Consider the following 20,247-nt stretch of genomic DNA (forward strand, 5'->3'; position numbering starts at 1 on the left):
GTCAACAGAATAAATTTTTCAAAGGTTAGGCTAACTTTGTTTCCAAAAGTAGTATTATAGCATTCTGATATTTTATGAACATGGTGCCAGTAAAAAATTTTCATTTTAGATAACATTAAATGAGAGAAATATCACATTATCTCCTTTTTTTTGGATATTTACAATAACTTTATTTAATCTAGAATATTCCAAATTTATTTGATGATAAATAAAATACCTTCTTCATGGCACATCTGTTAACATCTTGAAGAACAATGTTACACCCCCCCTAAATTTGGTAAACTGAGTTATGACCAGTAATATGCTAGTGTTTAAAAACTGGCTCTTCTGGGCAAGAAGAAAAGGAAGGAAGGAAGGAAGGAACTCATTTACAGTGTTTGAATGTTGAATAGTGAAAAGATGGGCACAGTAGGTTCTGGCAAGCAGATGAGAACTGGTTCCAGCATACCATATATTTCTCAGTCTTCTCAAAATCTAACATTACCTCTTACATCATCATAAAAATTGACATCTCTTGATGTGGAGGCAATTACACATAAGAAGCCAAGAGGGATTTTTAAGGATTATAATTAAGGGTCTTATCTGAATGATTTTGTGTGGACTCTTGACACAGGCACGTGAAAAGTTACATTTGGACAAAGTCTCTACCAATATGCTTGTGAAACCCTAGGCTTTCTTCCAAAATTCCAACATAGATGCATATCAAGATTGCATATATCCTAATAATTCTAGATATAACTATTTAAATATACTCCCATCACAAAAAGGTGTTATAAAAAAGTCTATAGGGCGCCTGGGTGGCTCAGTTGGTTAAGTGACTGCCTTCGGCTCGGGTCATGATCCTGGAGTCCCTGGATCGAGTCCCGCATCGGGCTCCCTGCTCGGCAGGGAGTCTGCTTCTCCCTCTGACCCTCCCCCCTCTCATGTGCTCTCTCTCATTCTCTCTCTCACAAATAAATAAATAAAATCTTTAAAAAAAAAAAAAAGTCTATTATAAGAGACATAGTATGTACCTAAGCAGGAAAACTCTAAAGGGACTAACCATAAAAAAAAAGAGGTAAGAAATTTAGACCCAGGTTTATTTCGATGATCCACTGTCTATAGATCTTTGCCCTCTGAACTGGGTGCCCTGTGGAGTTCCCTCTAATTCCTTACAAATTTCCCTTTATCTAAACTTCCCTTGGGCGCCTGGGTGGCTTAGTTGGTTAAGCGACTGCCTTCGGCTCAGGTCATGATCCTGGAGTCCCGGGATCGAGTCCCGCATCGGGCTCCCTGCGCAGCGGGAAGCCTGCTTCTCCCTCTGACCCTCCCCCCATCTTGTGCTCTCTCTCTCTCATTCTCTCTCTCAAATAAATAAATAAAATCTTTAAAAAAAAAAAGTAAACTTCCCTTATACATTACCATAAGATGGTACGTTGATATGTATAAGCATTTCAGTCAGTCTCATGAAAATTTTAAGCCAAAAATACCATCCACAATTATACTACTATCTTTGAGGCCATTGCCCATTGCTTTGAAACTGTCAGGGAGGAAAATATTTTTCTCTACCTCTTTTGCTTATTGTTTGGGGGACTGCACATCAAACTGACAAAAGGCAGATTTCCAAGAGAAAAGACAGATTTTAGTCATGCACATACATAGGAGTTCACAAAAACATGTCTCAAGGAGGTTAGAATTTGAGGCTTATCACACATCCTGAAGGGAAAGGGAGGGAGATAAGGGTACTTATGGGAAAACAAATAATTTTTAGAAAAGATAAATGGGCTCTTAGAATACATGAGAGATAGTATAGTTTTGTGACAATGTCTTTAGGCGATTTCTTATTTTGGTGCTAACTTATTTTTTCTAGTGATTCTGGTGGTCTTCTAAATGTGACACCTGAAACCATAAAACTCCTAGAAGAAACATAGGCAATAATTTTTTTGACATCAGCCATAGCAACATTTTCTAGATATGTCTCCACAGGCAAAGGAAACAAAACCATAATTAAGCTATTGGGACTACACCAAAATAAAAGCTTTTGTACAGCAAAGGAAACTATCAACAAAATAAAAAGGCAACCTATGGAATGGGAGAAGATATTTACAAATGATATATCCTATAAGGAACTAATTTCCAAACATATAAAGAACTGATACAGGGGCGCCTGGGTGGCTCAGTTGGTTAAGCCACTGCCTTCAGCTCAGGTCATGATCCTGGAGTCCCGGGATCGAGTCCCGCATCGGGCTCCCTGCTCAGCAGGGAGTCTGCTTCTCCCTCTGACCCTCCTCCCTCTCGTGCTCTCTCTCATTCTCTCTCTCGCAAATAAAAAAATAAAATAAAATAAAATAAAATAAAGAACTGATACAACTCAACACCAAAAAAAAAAAAAAAAAAGCAAAAACCAAAAACAGTCCTGTTAAAAAATGGGCAAAGACCTTAATAGACATTTTTTCCAGAGAAGACGTACAGATGGGCAACAGACAGATGAAAAGATGCTCAATTATCACTAATCATCAGAGAAATGCAAATCAAAACCACAATGAGGTATCACCTCACACCTGTCAGAATGGCTAAAATAGAAAACATAAGAAATAACAAGTGTTGGTGAGGATGTGGAGAAAAAGGAGCCCTTGTGCACAGTTGGTGGACTGCCTGAAAGCACAGATATTCTGTTTTTTCCTATATGTACATACTTGTGATAAAGTTTAATTTCTAAATTAGGCACAGTAAGAGATTAACAGTAATAATAAAACAGAAGAGGGCGCCTGGGTGGCTCAGTTGGTTAAGCGAGTGCCTTCGGCTCAGGTCATGATCCTGGAGTCCCAGGATCGAGTCCCGCATTGGGCTCCCTGCTGGGCAGGGAGTCTGCTTCTCCCTCTGACCCTCCTCCCTCTCATGCTCTCTGTCTCTCATTCTCTCTCTCTCAAATAAATAAAATAAAATCTTTAAAAAATAATAATAATAAAACAGAAGAGTTATAACAATATACTGTAATGAAAGGTATGTGAATGTGTGCTCTCTCTCAAAATATTTTATTGTACTATATTTACCCTTCTTGTGATGATATGAGATGATAAAATGGCTATGTGATAAGGAGAATGACATAGGCTTGTGACACACAGCCTCAGGCTACTACTGACCTAACAGCACGTCAGGAGGACCGTCTGTTTCTGGACCATAGCTGACCACAGTTGACTGAAGCCACAGAAAGTGACACCATGGATGAGGGAGGACTAGTGTATGAAGCGTTGAGGGTCATACAGCTACCTAACATGTGGGGAGATAGTGACTGAAGTAAGGAAAGTGATCTGAGCAAATTATACTCAGGTTTTTCTGAAACACAGCTTCAGGCAAGGAAACATCATTGTGGGTGTCTGGGGAAAACTGTCCAGCAAACAGGGGTCATTTCTTAGTGGATTTATGATAGGGGCCAATTTTTGCCTGATAGGCTACTTCTCTTGGAGCAAAGATTTAGTTTCCCTAAGAAGCAGGCAAAATTATGCAACTAAAGGCTACGAATACGAAGAGAAACACACACAAATGAAAAAAAAACCCTGCCCATCAATTGAAGTTGATCTCTAAGTCAAAGCAGAAGACCATGATGAGAATTAGAGTGACGTAATCCTAAAATTATTAAAGACAATAGTACACACATTCAGGAAGACCCTCAAAATACTTTAAAATATCATGGCATAGGCATCAACCAGATAGAAGACTGTTGGCTGCAGACCATTGATACGGCCCCCATAATGTGTGCCTGCTGCATGTCAACATTTCAACACCAGGTTTTCCTCTTTTGCTATCCATCATTTTGCCCACACTTACCTAATATCATTTTAATATTCAGAAATTACATGTTGCTGAATTTCAATACTTAGTTTTTGAAATTAATATTACATTTTAGGTCTGTTTCATATACACTGTACCATGAATTGTAAGTTAATGCTAACAAAAATACTAGTTGGTTACCTAAACTCACCTTGCAAATGTATAAACCAAAAGAAACTGATTTTTATTGACATACTGCTTTCCCTATAAATAGAATTTAGAAAAAAACAAGATTATTTAGCTTATCACATTACATTTCAAATGTATAAAAATGTGGCAAAGATTTGCATTATTCATCATTAATAATAATCAACTATTTTGTTTACAAAATCTTTGAAATACTATTCACTTCTGTAATATATATGGAGCAATGCCATTTGGCTTGTTAAGGAAGTAATCACAAAAATTGAGGAGAAAAAGTATAATATGCATTGAATGCCTTTGAAGGTACTGTGAGAAAGAACATGATGTAGAAATTACGAGCTAGCAGCCAGTACAAGAAAACACAGGCTTTTCCTCCTCATGCAGTCAGTGATTTGTAAACAACAATTACTAACTAGAGAAAATGAGAGGAAAACACAGAGCTCAGCCAGGTGTTATTTTACGTCAGTGATTTACTCTGCTATTTGATCAATGATGAGAACAAAATCACCCATATCCTCAGGAAGTCATGAATGTTTCAAAGCAGCTGTGGGAGCACCTTGCTACTTGTCCTAACAAAGACTACCTCCATCAAGGAAGAATCAAGATTTATTCCTCTTGGCTTCAACCAGAAACAGTGCCAATGAATCTGCTGTTGCATCACATTATTTCTTTAATGAGAGAACAAAAGCAGTTTTAACCTTCCATTTCTGGTGACTTGGCAGGAATACACTTGCATCCTCCTGAATCAGTTGTGACAGGATCATTCAACATTCCCTCAAGTGGCCAGCGTATGAGTACTTTCTCCCTTTGCATAGCTTCTGGAAATACACACACACACACACACACACACAACACACACACACCCCAAACGTGTGAGTATAGCGCTCACTTTCAAAAAGCAAGACAGAAAAGAAATCCCAAACACAGCTTTTTAAACATTTTACATCTAGACTTTATAGAAAACATAGAATTTTAGGGTTTTAGCCTACAATATCTATGGAATCTAGCAGAATTTTACTGATCAAGATGTGTTAAACTGTGGCTAGGGAAAGTGAGAGCACAGTTTGGGGTGGAGCAGGTACAGGGATGAGGAAGATGCCTTTAGAATTAGTGAAAAAGCAGTTGATCTTGGGAGCACTCTCCATCAATAATCAACTCAGAATATTTTGGTTTTGCTTTCATTGCTCAACCTGAATACTTTTTTTCAAATAAGACAGTTAAATAATGGAAAATATTGAAAATTCAAAAAACTAACCTAAGATGCATTTTTACAATTGGATATTATACAATTGGATATTATACAATTAAATTATAGCATATCTGTTTTAATCCACACCATATGTTCAAACTCCTAGCACTTTACATCTTTACTTATATTCTGGTATTTTTACATGGTATTATTATATGTTATATATTTTTTTTACATTAATGTACTCTCATAAAATAATTGTCATATGCATGGAGTATATGAATCAATTGAACAGTGCTCCTTTGGTACTATCAGGGATTTATAGAACAAAAACACAGAAGGCAGGACAACTGTCTGATAAGCCTTAAAACAAGATTTAAACAAGTTTTGAATGAAAGATATTCACATGAAAGGTATCTGATGTGTTTGTATGGCACTGTACTAGGTCCTATGGGATTTCAGGCTCAGATCCTGAAATCCTGAAATCACTGAGGTACAGTCCCCAAGTACCAGACTTAGTCTGGAGACTGCTCCTTACATTTTACGTAACTGTGAGTTGCTTCCTGTTTGAGCCTATGTCCTCACTTTTAAAATTTATTTATTTGAGAGAGAGAGAGAGGGAGAAAGACCACAAGCAGGGGAAGGGGCAGAGGGAGAGGAAGAAGCAGACTCCCCACTGAGCAGGGAGCCCGACGTGGGGCTCGATCCCAGGACCCCTGGATCATGACCTGAGCCGAAGGCAGATGCTTAACCGACTGAGCCACCCAGGCGTCCCTGTCCTCACTTTTTTATTTATTTATTTTTATTTTTTTATTTTTTTGTCCTCACTTTTAAAATAAGAATAATTGCACCTACAAAGTTACAATGTGTATTAGGAGATATATGTGAAAGAGCATGAGAAATTGAAAAGTGAAGTATAATATATTATATATTCTATAAAGAGGAATATCAAGAACTTATGATAAAGGCAGTCAGTGAGGAATAAATAGTAAATCTTTTAGGAGTTCAGACATTAAAATCAATTCCATCTGAAGTCATTAAAGAAGTCTTAAGCTAGTCCATGGTTCTATCTTAAGGGGAAAAAGGTAAGTGCTGCAATTTTATCTTATATTACGAGCAATTCCTTAAATGCGAATCTTTCTTCTCAAACTCCCAAGGTTATCCGTGAGTTGTTTCACAGCCCCAAAATGGGACTGAAATTTTCTTGTCTGTTTATGTACCTTATGTGTCCAACAGCACAGAAAATGATTTTTTTCTCTTCTTGAGACATCCACAAGCAAATCTATAACATTTTTAAAACTAATTTTCATAAAACTTCGTGGTTTAAAATACTTTGGAAGCCAATGTTCTTTCATTTAGCTTCCTCTGCAATTTTGTATCATCATATAAATTCAAGGATGACAAAAATACAGGGAAAGACTAAAATTTCATGACTCCTCCATAAGCTACATGTATTACTTTATGGTCATAGCTTATAAATCTATTCATATTTGGGTTTAACTTTTTGAAATTTATTAACATTTGAATTATATGTCTTTTAAAGATTTTATTTATTTGAGAGAGAGTGAGAGAGAGCACGAGTGGGGGACGGGCAGAAGGAGAGAGAGAAGCAGACTCCTTACTGAGCAGGGATCCCAAAGCAGCTTGATCCCCGGATCCTGGATCCTAGGATCATGACCTGAGCCAAAGGCAGCCACTTAACTGACTGAGCCATGCAGGTGCCCCAACTTTTGAATTATATTTTTGAAAACAATTTCAGAATATTACATTAGTTATCACTAAGATTAATTAGGCTTTTTGAAATAAAATTATATTCCTTTTCAAGTAGTTTCAAAAGTTATGGATAATATAATTTGTTAATGTAATTTAGAAATCAATAACTATTGGTCAATTGTTAGATTTGTTTCTGTTTTTCTCTTATTATATCTAGTTTTCCTAAGCTAGCATGAGAAGCCACTATTGATAGCTAGATGTGATTCCATTTAAAAATGTATATATGCATATGTATATATATTATGCATATATATGCATATATATTCATTATATTTTTAATAGCCCAAGGTTCAGTTTTATTCAGAGCAAAGGGAAAAAAAAAAGCTTTTGATCTAGAAGAAACTCAGCCATAGGTTTGGAATCTGTACTCAGACTATGTATGCACTGGCAACAATATTCTGCTAATATAATTGATTTGCCACTGCATGTATCTACTGTTTGTCTAATGTTAACAGTTGTTTTAAACAGAACAGTTCAACTAGTATTTAGAAGAGTCCTTCCAGGGTTAGTGTCAGCCACAACCTTCTGCTTCTCTTCGTACTGGTGGTTCTCTTTGCCTACCTGGGCTTCCTCTTCTTCAATACAGTTGTTTTTGATATCAAAGGTCTTGCAGATCTCCTCATTTATTTTCCTCTTGATCGTATTGGCAACAGTCTTATATGTCACATCAAGAAAACCTTTGATGTCTAAGTATTTTGCAGCCAGAATAAGTTCAAAAAGCCCCTTGGTTAACTTCCAAAAATCTTAGTCCCAAACAGGGATATCAACTATTTGCTTTTCTTTGTTCTCATCATCAGGCTCAGAATGAAGGTCATCTTTGTGGTAGGTGCACCACCTAATGACCTTTTTTTTTTTTTTTTAATATTGCTGAACTAATATTTGGTAGGGAAACTAGGTCATCATTTACTTCATCGTCCATTCCCAAATCTTCCAACATGGTCTTGATAGTTAAACAGTTTGGTTATACAGTAGTTACACAATTTAGTTATACAAGTTGGAGATATCTGCTATTTAGAATTATTTTTTGAATCATAGGATTCATGCTGATTTATAGCTTGTTTTTGTCACTTTAAACATTAAACTTATTTTCCGGTGCCTTCAGATCTACATCATTTTTAAAACAACTTCATTAAAAGCTATTGTATGGAGTTCTTTCAAGTGTCCAAACTTTTTGTTCTTAAATGTAGCAACAAAATTTGTAGAACTTTATCCATTCATTATATTAATTTCAAGATTTATGTTTTACAAGTTTTATTACTTAGGTGCTTCCTTTCTACAATATTAGTTAAAATTATTTTAGTTGTTTATGAATAAATGACTTTCCTGGTCATTTTTTTTTTTTATGGTATTTAAGTGGGCTCATTTTTTTTTCCTATACCTGGAACATGATACAAACTTTTTAAAAGATTTTATTTATTTATTTATTGGGGGGTGGGGCAGAAGAGAGAGAATCTCCAGCAGACTCCGTGCTGATTGTGGAGCCTGATGTGGGGTTCAGTCTCAGGGCTCTAAGATCCTGACCTGAGCCAAAATCAAGAGCCAGCCACTCAACCAACTGAGTCACCCAGGCGCCCCCTGATACAAAGTTTTTGATGAATCATCTGGGGCCCAGAAGTTACAAACCATTTCCAAATATAACTATAATATTGTATTTTAAATCTACTTAAATAATTTTCATATATAATGTATATAATTGTACAGTTCAAATAATAGTACTTTTACCCAGAAAAATTATTAGAAACCAGGATTCCTGACTTTTATATAATGAAATGTTATGAATAAGGAAATTGTTTGAAGTTAAGCCGAGAAGGAACACATTCCTGATTTTTCTATAGAGCCAAGCCAACTTTCTGAGATTCTGATGAATAGCATATGCTAAATTCCTAGAAAATACTGGTACAACATATATCTTTTTAGTGAAAATTGACAGGTAATAATAAGTTCAGCAGAATCTCAGACTGGTCTAATTTGAGGATTTTTTTTTTCTTTATAGTTCAAAGAAACTGCATTTTATAGCACTTGTCATATAAACAATTTCTCAAACATCCCTGGAATGATATAATAGTCAGTAGAGGGTATGATATAAATTACTATAAATAGCAGCCTAAAGACAAGCTTAACAGTGAGCACATTAAATCAGCCAGTCAGAAGACTAATAAAATAGAAATTAAAAAGGCACAGATAATGCTGAAAAGAAATTTAAAGATAATGCTTCAGGTCTTACTCTATATAATTAAGTGCTGACAGTGCTGTACCACTTTGAATTATTATAATCAAGTGATTTTTCACTGTGGCCTCCACAGGTAGTGAGAGTTTCAATGCAAATATTTCCACAATTTTTCACTAGTCTTGTCAAGCTACCTACCAGCATCACATCGGCATGGTAGGAAGAAGTAGAGTGAGCAAGCTTTGTGTTACATGATGTTAGTATTTCTTTGGGAAAGACTTTTGAAATTCAAAGACTTTGAAATTCAAAGCTAAGGACATTTTAAAATATAGAACAATCTTAATTTTGAGGAAAAACTGGAAAAAATTAGTCCTATGTCACCAATAACTTAAGGAAAGAGGAACATCTCTCCCCTTTTTAATAAGAAAGTCCGAGAAGTGAGAAACCTGACAAATTGTAGGTTAAGTAAGGAAAATTTTTAGGACAGAATATACAAAATATTTTTTTCAAAATGTTTTTAAAATAAACAGATTGAACACTTTTTTTAAATTAGTAAATATATCAAATGAATAAAGTAATTAAATAGATAGATGTCTTTTTATCACTGTTTTAGAAACTTTTTTTTCTTAGAAACTTGTTTTTTAAAACCCACCCACTTTCCCTACAGAACCATAAATGTATCCCAAATTAAGGTTTTTTGAAGTGAATCCGTTGAATCATTGAATCATTGTTAAGTTTCCTATTGTTACTGTAGCATATTACACAAATTTACAATCTCAAGAACAGATAGTTATTATCTTACTGTTCTGGGTGTCAGAAGTCCAAAATGAGTCTTACAGAGATAAAACAAAGGTATCAGGAGGGCTGGTTCCTTCTGGAAGCTCCAGCAAGAATTTATTATTTCCCTCTCCTGGTTGCTATAGGTTGCCTGCGTTCTTTGGCTCACAGCTTTCTCTTCTGCAGACAAGTCACCTCCTGCCTCCTTCTTATGACACTTGTGATTACATGGGGCACAGCTGGATAATTCAGGATCATCTTTCCATCTCAAAGTCCTTAGCTTAATCAGAACTGCAAAGTCTCTTTTACCAGAGAGGAACATTCACGGGTTCTGGGGATTCAATGTGAACATATTTGTGAGCCATTATTCATCCTATGACAGCTGTCATTTGACTTAGCATTCCGCAGTGTTATTCCCAGGTATAGGAAAAAGACAGAAATTAGAAAGAAAATAAAGCATCAATTCTGCTTTAAGTATGACATGCATATTTCAAGCTCATAACCACATTCCAACCACATGGGGAAAGAAGGTAACAATATATATTACCATTAAACTCTGATTGCAGGGGAAACATCAAAAGAAAACACATGAGGCAGATACTGTTAGGCTATATTATGTTGTATAAAGCACAATATATTTAATAAACATTTCCAAAACAAGATATAGATTCAAAAATAGTTTGAAGTATGCTCTCAGGTTTCAAAAATGTCAATTAATATGATAAATATCACATTTACAGAACTTCACAAGTAAAATTACAGTATTGATTACAGCATATCCCTTTCTTGAGCATCTGCAGAATGAAGCACTCTTACCTGTTCTTGCTTTGCAACTATACCCATTGGTTCATTAGCAAAGAAAAAGGGAAAATCATAGTCTTAAAAGTCTGTTCCGATTTGCACTTTCGGGTGTATATTATTTATTTATTATTTTATTTTCATCCCATTATGTCATTGATTATATTTCCCCTAACACGCACATGCACACACACACACATCTCTCTAAAAAGAAGCACAGGGAAGAAAAGAAAGGAAAATAATAAAGAAAAGAGAGAGACACTGAAAAGCACTAAAAAAGGAAATGAAGAAAGAAGAGAGGAAGGAAGGAAAGGGGAAGGAAAAGGGATAGGAAGAAGAGAGAAAAGAAAGGAGAGAAGAAAGAGTATGATAGATGAGCAAAAGTGACGAGTTAATTCTATTAATGCTAAAGGTAAGAACCAGGACCGAGGTTGAAGTTACAGGAGGAAAACGATGATTCCATGTAATAAATTTTTAACAACTAGAGATTTTCAAAAAGAAACAGGTAGCCTTATGAAGTGGTATACTTTTTACAGCAACGGTTGAAGCAAGAAGTGGATAATCAGCAAACAAGGATATGCTGAGGGATTTTCTGCATTGTTGGAAAAAATATATGAAAAGACTTACAAGGGAGACAAACCATAAGAGACTCTTAATCTGAGGAAACAAACTGAGGGCTGCTGGAGTGGAGGGGGTGGGAGGGGTGGGATGGCTGGGTGATGGACATTGGGGAGGGTATGTGCTATGGTGAGTGCTGTGAATTTTGTAAGACTGATGAATCACAGACCTGTACCCCTAAAACAAATAATACATTATATGTTAATAAAAAAATCAAAAAAGAAAAATCTATTATAGTTCTATACAGTAACAATAAATAATCTGAAAACAAAACTAAAATATAAAAAAAATGACTTACAAGGTCTATCCTAGTACTAAGATTCTACTATTTAACATTCACTGTTAAGATTTTCATTGTCACAAACACGTGTGCGTAGGAGTATGCTCTTGCTCTCCCTATATCTCTCTTTTTCACCTAACCACACACACAATTAACTCGTAATTAGGTGCAAAATAACTAATAGAATAATTTACTATTATTTCAGGTATTTCCATATAAGCATTAGAAAATAACACTCATCCTAATGTGGATAAAATCTCCTTTGTTCACTAACTCCACTATGTACTTATTTTGCCATGTAATTCTTGGTAAACTATTTGAGATTCAGAAAATGTAGTAATCAGAAAGGTTTATATTAAAACCATTTTCAAAAATGTGGTAATCTATTCAATAATCATTTATTTTGAAGGTCAAAGCTAAGATTTTGAAGGCTTAAGAAAGGATGTATATCAGAAATACAATTCTACTGAAAACTATACTGAATATACAATTCTGTACTCAGGAAACATTGCTTGAGCCTTCAAGTCTTTCAGTTAGTCTCTGATCTGACAGACTCCAGAAGATATTATTTCCCTATTTATTTCCTTCTCTTTTTAGAAGCAGAAGTAAAAATCAATAGTTGCCCTCTATGTTCTAAAATTAGTTTTTCTCATGTGGAGGAATAAATGTGTTTTCCCTTTTAAGTTTGTTGGTACTACAGTGTTGTCACAATATGCCAAATTCAGATGTTACATAAATGGGTTATTAATAAAACAAATTTATTAAGTATATTCGAAACAAATTCTTGAGGTTTCATGTATTGAAGCTATATTTTAAAATAAAATTCCATACGGTGCTAGCCTCCTCAGAAAATAGAAAATGCAGCATTTGGGGTGTATATTGACCTATAAATTGCCACATCCTCTGCTTTAACTCATTAACTGTTTAAAATGTGTGGCTGGTGTATATTGTGTGGCTCATTTCAAAAGCAATATATTAATAAACAGTATGGCTCAGAAAATCCAAATTATGTAAAGCACTTTTCTCTGTAAAATAATTTAACAAAATAAAAAATGTGTGCATAAATTGTGAAAACTCTAACAGGATAATATTGGAAACTTCAACATTAGAGGAATGATCTGATAAAGCATAAACATAATTGAATATTTTATCCATCAAAGTAATAATTATGAAGACTATATCAAAATATGGAATAGGGTTTCAAATATATGGTTAAAAAACAGAATTATCTAAAATTATGTATATTTTACAACTATGGATATTTACATATGAAAGGGATGTGCAAAAGTGAAAAGATTTTAGAGTTTATATAGTTCTTGGACCCTGAAGTCCATGTATAAGTGAAGAATCTATAACTAGATTAGTTAGAGAATGGTGTAGTTAGTAGTACTTCCCAGGGTAGTTAGGGAATGGATTTTCTTTATTTCTATTTTATGGAGGACTCATAAAATCTGTACCTTTACTCTTAATTAACCGGTGGAGAATTAGAAATAGAAAAGATAGTACCTATTTGTTAATCAATAGTCATTCTAATATGCTGCCATAATTGAATTTATTATCAGTTTTGCAAGGATTATACTATTTGACCTTGAGTGCTAAATAATTATGTGGCAAGATGTAGTATACTGTTAATATTATTGTTTTATGACATTGTACATTAAACTGAAAATTAACCATAAGATTGTATACATGAAAAGGACATTTTCAAAAATTGTAATGAATTGATATATTTAAGGAAACTTCTAATTTGTATGATTGACCTTGAAGTTATAATTTTTCCATAAAACTCCATTTAATACATTATTATACTATAATTCAAAAACATTAATGCAATTTCCAACAGGGATAAATTTATTAATGGTAGTTTCTTAGTAGTGAATATGACTCAATTTAAATAGTGAATCATCTAAGCATTTTTCCTATTTACGATGCTATCTATTTCCGTTTTAGCTTATAGAACAAACTCTTCTATCTTTTAGCAACTTCTGTAATTATCACTCATTTTTAGAAATATATTTTAGTGCAACAATAATACTTTCATTGAACAGCTAGAAAGAGTTTTAAATATAATTTCTAAAGTACTTATTTCCTTAGGAGAACCAAACTTGTCATTCTCATAAATTTAAGAAATACTTTATCCCCGCGATATAAAGGGAACATTTAGAAATAAAACACCAAACTTAATACCTGAGTCTTTCTTAGAAATGTAAAGTATATGTATTATAATCATAGAGAATCAGTCTTTTCAAATTCTATTCTCACCTGCAATTGGTTTATTTGAATAGATTTCTGGAAATGCATTGGAAAGACATTATGAGTTCATGATGATAATTCTAATTTGAGTTTATCATTACAGAGTTTTTACATACCTCCATTGATTTGATATCTATATCCCCATTTCCCATAGAAAAAACAAACCGACCTAGTCCTCAATAACACCAAAATAATTACTCATTTGCTTTAACCCTCAACATACACAGATTCAGAATTACTATACTAATATAACCAACAACAATATCATTATTAAAAACAGTTTAATATTTTTTACAGTTTTTTTTTTTAATCCTTAAAATTATCTCATTAGGATGTATGCTAAGTTACTATGTTTTAGAGTTTTAAGTAGTTACTCTTGGAGGCTGTGCCTCAATACACAGGTTTCTTTCGTTTTTCTTTGCTTTTTTTGTTATTACTTTTTTAAGGGCTAATTTGTTTTCTAAGCATTTAACTATTTACAGCGTTCCAAAGTAAATTTTCAAGGGAAGGCAGATTCTGAGACTTCTATCTTGCAATTTTATAGTGTCCATGCTATTGTCTCCCACCCCTGAAGGTATCCATGGTTATCATTTTTTCTATTCTTGGGTTTATCCTTACATTGTTTTTTATACATTCTTCCCACCTTATTTTTTTCACTTAAAAATGTATCCTGAGGGCGCCTGGGTGGCTCAGTTGGTTAAGCGACTGCTTTCGGCTCAGGTCATGATCCTGGAGTCCCTGGATCGAGTCCCGCATCGGGCTCCCTGCTCCGCGGGGAGCCTGCTTCTCTCTCTGACCCTCCCCCCTCTCATGTGCTCTCTCTCTCTCTCATTCTCTCTGTCTCAAATAAATAAATAAATAAATAAATAAATAAATAAATATATCCTGAAAAAACTCCATTATAGTTTTTATAGATAGCCATAATTTTCTGGTGGATGTAGCATAGTTTTTCAACCAGTCCCTTTTTGACGAACAGTTAAATTGTTTCCAGTCTTTACAAATAAATCTCAGTGAGTAGTCTTGTAAATATGTCACTTTGTGTTCAGTGTATCTTTGGGATAGATTTCAAAAAGCCCAAGTGTAAATGAACATATAATTTGCCTTAAATTGTCAAATTTCCCTTCATGAAAGTTGTACCATTTTGCATTCCCACCGACAATGTATTAAAGCGCTTTTCCCTATAGCCTAGTCAGCAGAGCCTGCTGTCAGATTTTTGGATTTTTGCCAATCTGCTTGGTAAGAAATGGTATCTCAGTACATTTCATTTATATTTCTCTTTTTATGAATGAATTTTAACTTCTATGTAAAAACCTGTTGTATTTAAAAATTAGAATACTTTAAAATGAGGGGGATTTTGTTAGAGAAAAGAATCTATGATATATATATTCTAGGGAAATTTTGGAAGTTTAATGCAAGATTAGGTTAGGATTGGGTTGTTAAAACAATTTTATATAGGGGGAAAAAAGACATGATGCTGAAAATAAACTTCAGAAGTTAAATGTTTCAATTTTATTCAAATGTCACAGAAACCATGCAAAAGAAATAATTCTCATGTTGATATGCAATAATTTATAGTTAAGAAGTTTGTGATTTAAACTTTTATAAAGTACTAAGACTTTATAAAGTACTAAGTCTTAAGGAGAAAGAAAAGCCTATAAATGATTGTGTAATTGCAGAGTATTTTTCTATAGCAGACTTAGATTGGATAAAATATAAGATCCAAGTGTATTGTACTTCATGTCGTAACATAAAACCAAAGCCAGTTTAAAGGAAAATGTCCTCCACTAACAAAGACTAAGATGATGAGTTCTGGCTCTCATTCTTGGACTATTTGAGTTTTTCCTATGTTCCCTAGTAATGTCTCTAAATATATTTTAATACTTTATTTGGATTAAATAGAGTAGCTCCTAAGGCTTTCTTATTAATCTGATATCCACAATTGCTGTCCTCTTCAACAAGAATTATATTTTCCTTGGAAGACAAAATATTAAAGTAAGGATTCTGGAGAATGATTCCTGACAATTAATTCTTAGTTATTTTCTTTCCTTTCAGCACCTTCCCTGATAGGTGTGGTAAGGAAGGACTGGGCATCCCAAAATAGCATTGCCCTATCATGGCAAGCACCTGCTTTTTCCAATGGAGCCATTCTGGACTACGAGATCAAGTACTATGAGAAAGTAGGTCTTATTTGGAGCTTCCTAAAAAACTACATATACATATATATGTATATATGTATATTTTGAGCATGTTGTTATATTATTTTACTTTAAAACCTGTTCTTTGACCTAACTTCATACCTACTATTTCTTTGAAAACTTTCTAATTTACTATTATGCTTATACTTTCTTAATTAATTTGTTTTGTTTTATGTCAGATTATAAAGTAGAAGACACAAGATGTTCATTTCTGTCATGACTTAATATAGGGATTTTTCCAATATAGTAAGAGGCAGTAACTCCTTTAGTTTATAGTTTAGTTGACATAACATTGTTTCTACAGTTCACTCGGAAGACATGGTAAAATGGAATTGCTCTAACCTAAAGAGAGAGTTTGTGTAACCCATATTTTTTGCCAATGAGTTTAAAGTTAACAGTTCACTATAATTTGGAAAGGATGATTTAAGGGATAAATGGAAACAGCTGGTGGTTTAAAATTTTTCTTTACATTTAGGTCAGCTGTTTTACTTTTTTAAGAAGCTAGCAAGATATATCTGGTTAATAAATCAACTTAATTTTAATTTTCATTTTTGTCATTTTAAAATCGTTCTCAGCTACTATATTTTCCCCAAATTATATACTTCCTTATTTTTATTGTATCCACATTCTTCCTTATGTTTTTTCCCCTTATTCCTCACTATTATGATACTGTGCCTGTAGACATTGTCACAGACCACATAACAAGTCTGGTATGTCTCCTTGTGCAACTACTGCTCTGGAATATTGATAAAGGGAACATTAAATTTTTAAAAATAAAGTAAAAATCATACACAATTTCTAGTTGTATAGTACGGTAAGAAGGAACTTCTTGCATTTCTGTAACTGACTAGAAGCAAAGGAACATCACAAATAAATTTTTATTTCCTCTGAAGAAATACAAGACAAGAACAGAAATGGAAGTCTATCTTTTTCTACTCTATTGCTTCTAAGCAAATATAAGTTTGAAATAGGATAGGTAACTCAGTAGCCTGCCTGTATCCATTTTTGACACTCCAGTAATTTCAGCATTATGTAGTCAATGAAAACTGTCATTATGAACCAACAGGAATAACTCCATAGTCTAAGAAAGGGGAAATTGACTGAGTTTTAATTGGATTACAGATTCAGCACATTAGCCAAGCCAGCATGTGCCAGAAATCCTGTTGAGCTATCCTTTCAAATGTTACAACCTCTAGCACGCTGTCACAAAATACACATATTTTCTGTCTACTTGTCTAGATAGATCTTTAGGTATGCAGAAATTCTCATTATTTAAAAAAGCAATGGGCACATATATAAGCAACTTTTCAGAATGAGAATATTCCTCCATGTTTTATGAAGGCTGTATTTTGTACACAGAAAATCATTCTCATTTTATAGTCATTTATACTTCGTATGTTTGAAGATGAAGATAACTTGCAATATTTCCAATTAAGGACAAATCATACAGATTCTGTAAAAAGGGAACCATATTCATCCAATCAAAATTTTAGAAATCAATAATATCCTGAAAGATGGTAATTGACATAATTTCCGTGTTTTAATGATAAAATAGGTAATGTTATGAAGGAGTCTATTTTGTAAGAAAATGGCAGTTTTGCTAATGAAGTCACTACACATGTAGTAAACCTGGAGTTGGAAGCCAAGGATGCCTATTTCATGTTCTGATTGTGACTCTCATTATGCCTTTGGCCAAGAAAACTCAGTTAATCTCCCTATGTTTCACACTTCACATTTACAAAAGGGAAATGAAGGTATCAACTCTTCAAGTAGGTTGTAAAGATTAATTTTATAAACAGACCTAAAGATGAAAAGCATACTAAATCAGTATTAGAAATCATTTAATTTAAGAAAGAATTAAGGAAATATTTGGCATATAACATAGAACCAGTATACAATAGCATGGGGATTGTATACAAACTAAATAAAAATCATTCTTTTCATACGTAAATACATAATGTATAGGCAACTAATCAACGATGTTAGAATATCAAAACTTTCAGAGCGAGCATAAAATGACTGATAGGATTAAAACTGTTTCCAACTATGGCTTCATACTGTAACTGTGCATTTTACCTATAGGCATCTATAACATGATTTCTGCTTTCAAGAAAATATTTTTATAAAATTTATAACTAACACCTTACAATAGAACTCTTAAAATGCTAATTTCCTTCTTTATTAGGAACCTAAATACTGTTCAGTAAGAAAAGCAAGATACAAAGAAATATATGTACAAATATATGATCCTAATTTTGGAATGCAAATATCCCACTCTATATGTGTATATATATATGATTATATAAATATAGAGAAATATGGACTGGAACAGAGTGTACACCATGCTGTCTCCAATGTTGCTTGTTGAGTGGGAGTGGCATGGGGGACTGAAGTACATGGATGGAGGCAAGGAAGAGAGAGGGAAGTAGCAAGCATAGATAAATACAGATGGATGGATGAAGGGATGGATCCAAAATAGCTTTGCTTTTTGTCTTCTGTCTAGTTGCCCTTAAGCAAACCCTGAGACAGGATTTTGTAAGCAAGTGATTAATTAAGAAAGCTCCTAGGAAAACCGGTAAAGAATGGGGAAGCAGGACTATGAAGAAAATGCCAGTCAAACTCAGAGTGACCAACGGGAGCTCTGGAGTATAAATTACATCTCACAGTTCATCCTATGGAGATCAAGGAGCTGAGCTACCATACTCTGGCTCCAGGCAATCATTGGCCACAAGTCCTAATGAGGTGTACAGAAAAAAAAAAAAAAAAAGTCAGCAGCACTTCTGGTTCTCTGCAGTGGCTTTAGTAACCCACGTTTAGGTCTATAAAGAAGGTGCCAGATACAAGCCTTTACAGTCAAAAAAACAAACATTGGGGGGTGGGTAGGAGCAGGAGCAGATAAAGGTGATCCAAGGGGGTCTGGTGGTGCACCATTAACTAAGGTACTTCTGTGCTCAGGGAACTGTGAAAGAATTTTAAGCCTAGGCTCATTATAATATTCATGTTCTCTTCAGTTTTTAATATTGGTGCTTCAGTCTTTAATTTATGGGATTTTATACCTTCCATTTCCTTTTAATCAAAGTTACTCTGTATTGCTAACTCATAATTAACCCACAAATGATCAATATTTACACCATTCTCTCAGGAATTCATGCTGTTTTATTATGTTCTCCTTAAGAGCATTATTCTGTAAATTAGGAAAGAAGTTAAGCTGCTTAGAATGTGAAGTGTCCACAAATATCTGAGGTCAAACAACATACTGTTGTTAGCAGTGACCTTTTTTCAGGGAATGTGTAGTATTAGAAAAAGGCCCTGCCCTGGGTGTTCAAAAACTCAATTTTGGCTCAGATCTTAATTTTCTTAGTCCTGTTTCTTCATCTGTAAAAAAAAAAAAAAGGTCTAGTAAGATAATCTCTAGTTCTAGCTCTTTCAAAATTACATCCATACAGTTTATAGATATGTTATCCCGTAACTCAAATAACTGTAGTTTTTCATTTATGTCTACTGAAATTAAATGCACACACATTTAAAAAAGTACTTTACCACAGGGAACAGTATTCTTCACATTATAATTATATATAAAAATTAAGACCCTATGTTGTCTTCTGTGTGTGATGAGAAGGGTATGGAGAAGAAAACATATTGCTTGTTGATTATAACTAATTAGATATTGTCTGTTCAGTTAATTATACCCCCCCAATTCTTAGTTACTTTTTTCATACTCAAAAAGTGTTTCATTTTTTTACACTCAAGTGAATAAACTTTGAACATGAAAAGGCACTTAAAATAATGAAGAAAGTCAGGTATGTTACCAAAAAAATCCTCTTTCATATTTACTTACTAACAAAGTAAAGCCTACTCATGAGGGAACTGTTAAAAAAAAAAAAAAAAAAACAAATTAGGTGATACAAACATGCTTTATTTAACACTTCAGGAAGTGGACAGTCTCAGAGAACTGCAAAATGGGGCAGAAGGCAGGAAACTTTTATAGGTTAAAGACTAAGAACAAAGAAGAGAAAAATTGAAAATATCTGACTGGCTGAGGCCACATATTTAATCTTATTTGGGGTGAGAAGGAAGGGGGAAAGAAGTGTAGAGTTGGCTTGGCATTTGGGGACTGGCTAACTGGATATACTGTGTTTTTGATCAAACAGAATTTACAGGGATACAAAAATCGTATTCAGTTTGCTGGTGTGGCACCCCAGGTAGAAGCAACTTCATCTTGGGCCTAGAAAGTTATTTCAGC

General features: G+C 34.0%; 1 protein-coding gene across 1 annotated transcript in view; it reads left to right on the forward strand.

The window, feature by feature from the left end:
* Positions 1-20,247, forward strand: part of EPHA6 (EPH receptor A6) — an 833,709-nt gene that overhangs the window by 507,632 nt on the left and 305,830 nt on the right. Inside the window, exon 6 of the mRNA XM_035015180.1 lies at positions 15,862-15,986. Coding sequence (XP_034871071.1) covers positions 15,862-15,986 — 125 coding nt within the window. The remainder of the gene's footprint in view (positions 1-15,861; positions 15,987-20,247) is intronic.

This window comes from Mirounga leonina, unplaced genomic scaffold (genome assembly GCF_011800145.1).
Source record: "Mirounga leonina isolate KUSES-001 unplaced genomic scaffold, KU_Mleo_1.0 Mir_169, whole genome shotgun sequence".
NCBI lineage: Eukaryota > Metazoa > Chordata > Mammalia > Carnivora > Phocidae > Mirounga > Mirounga leonina.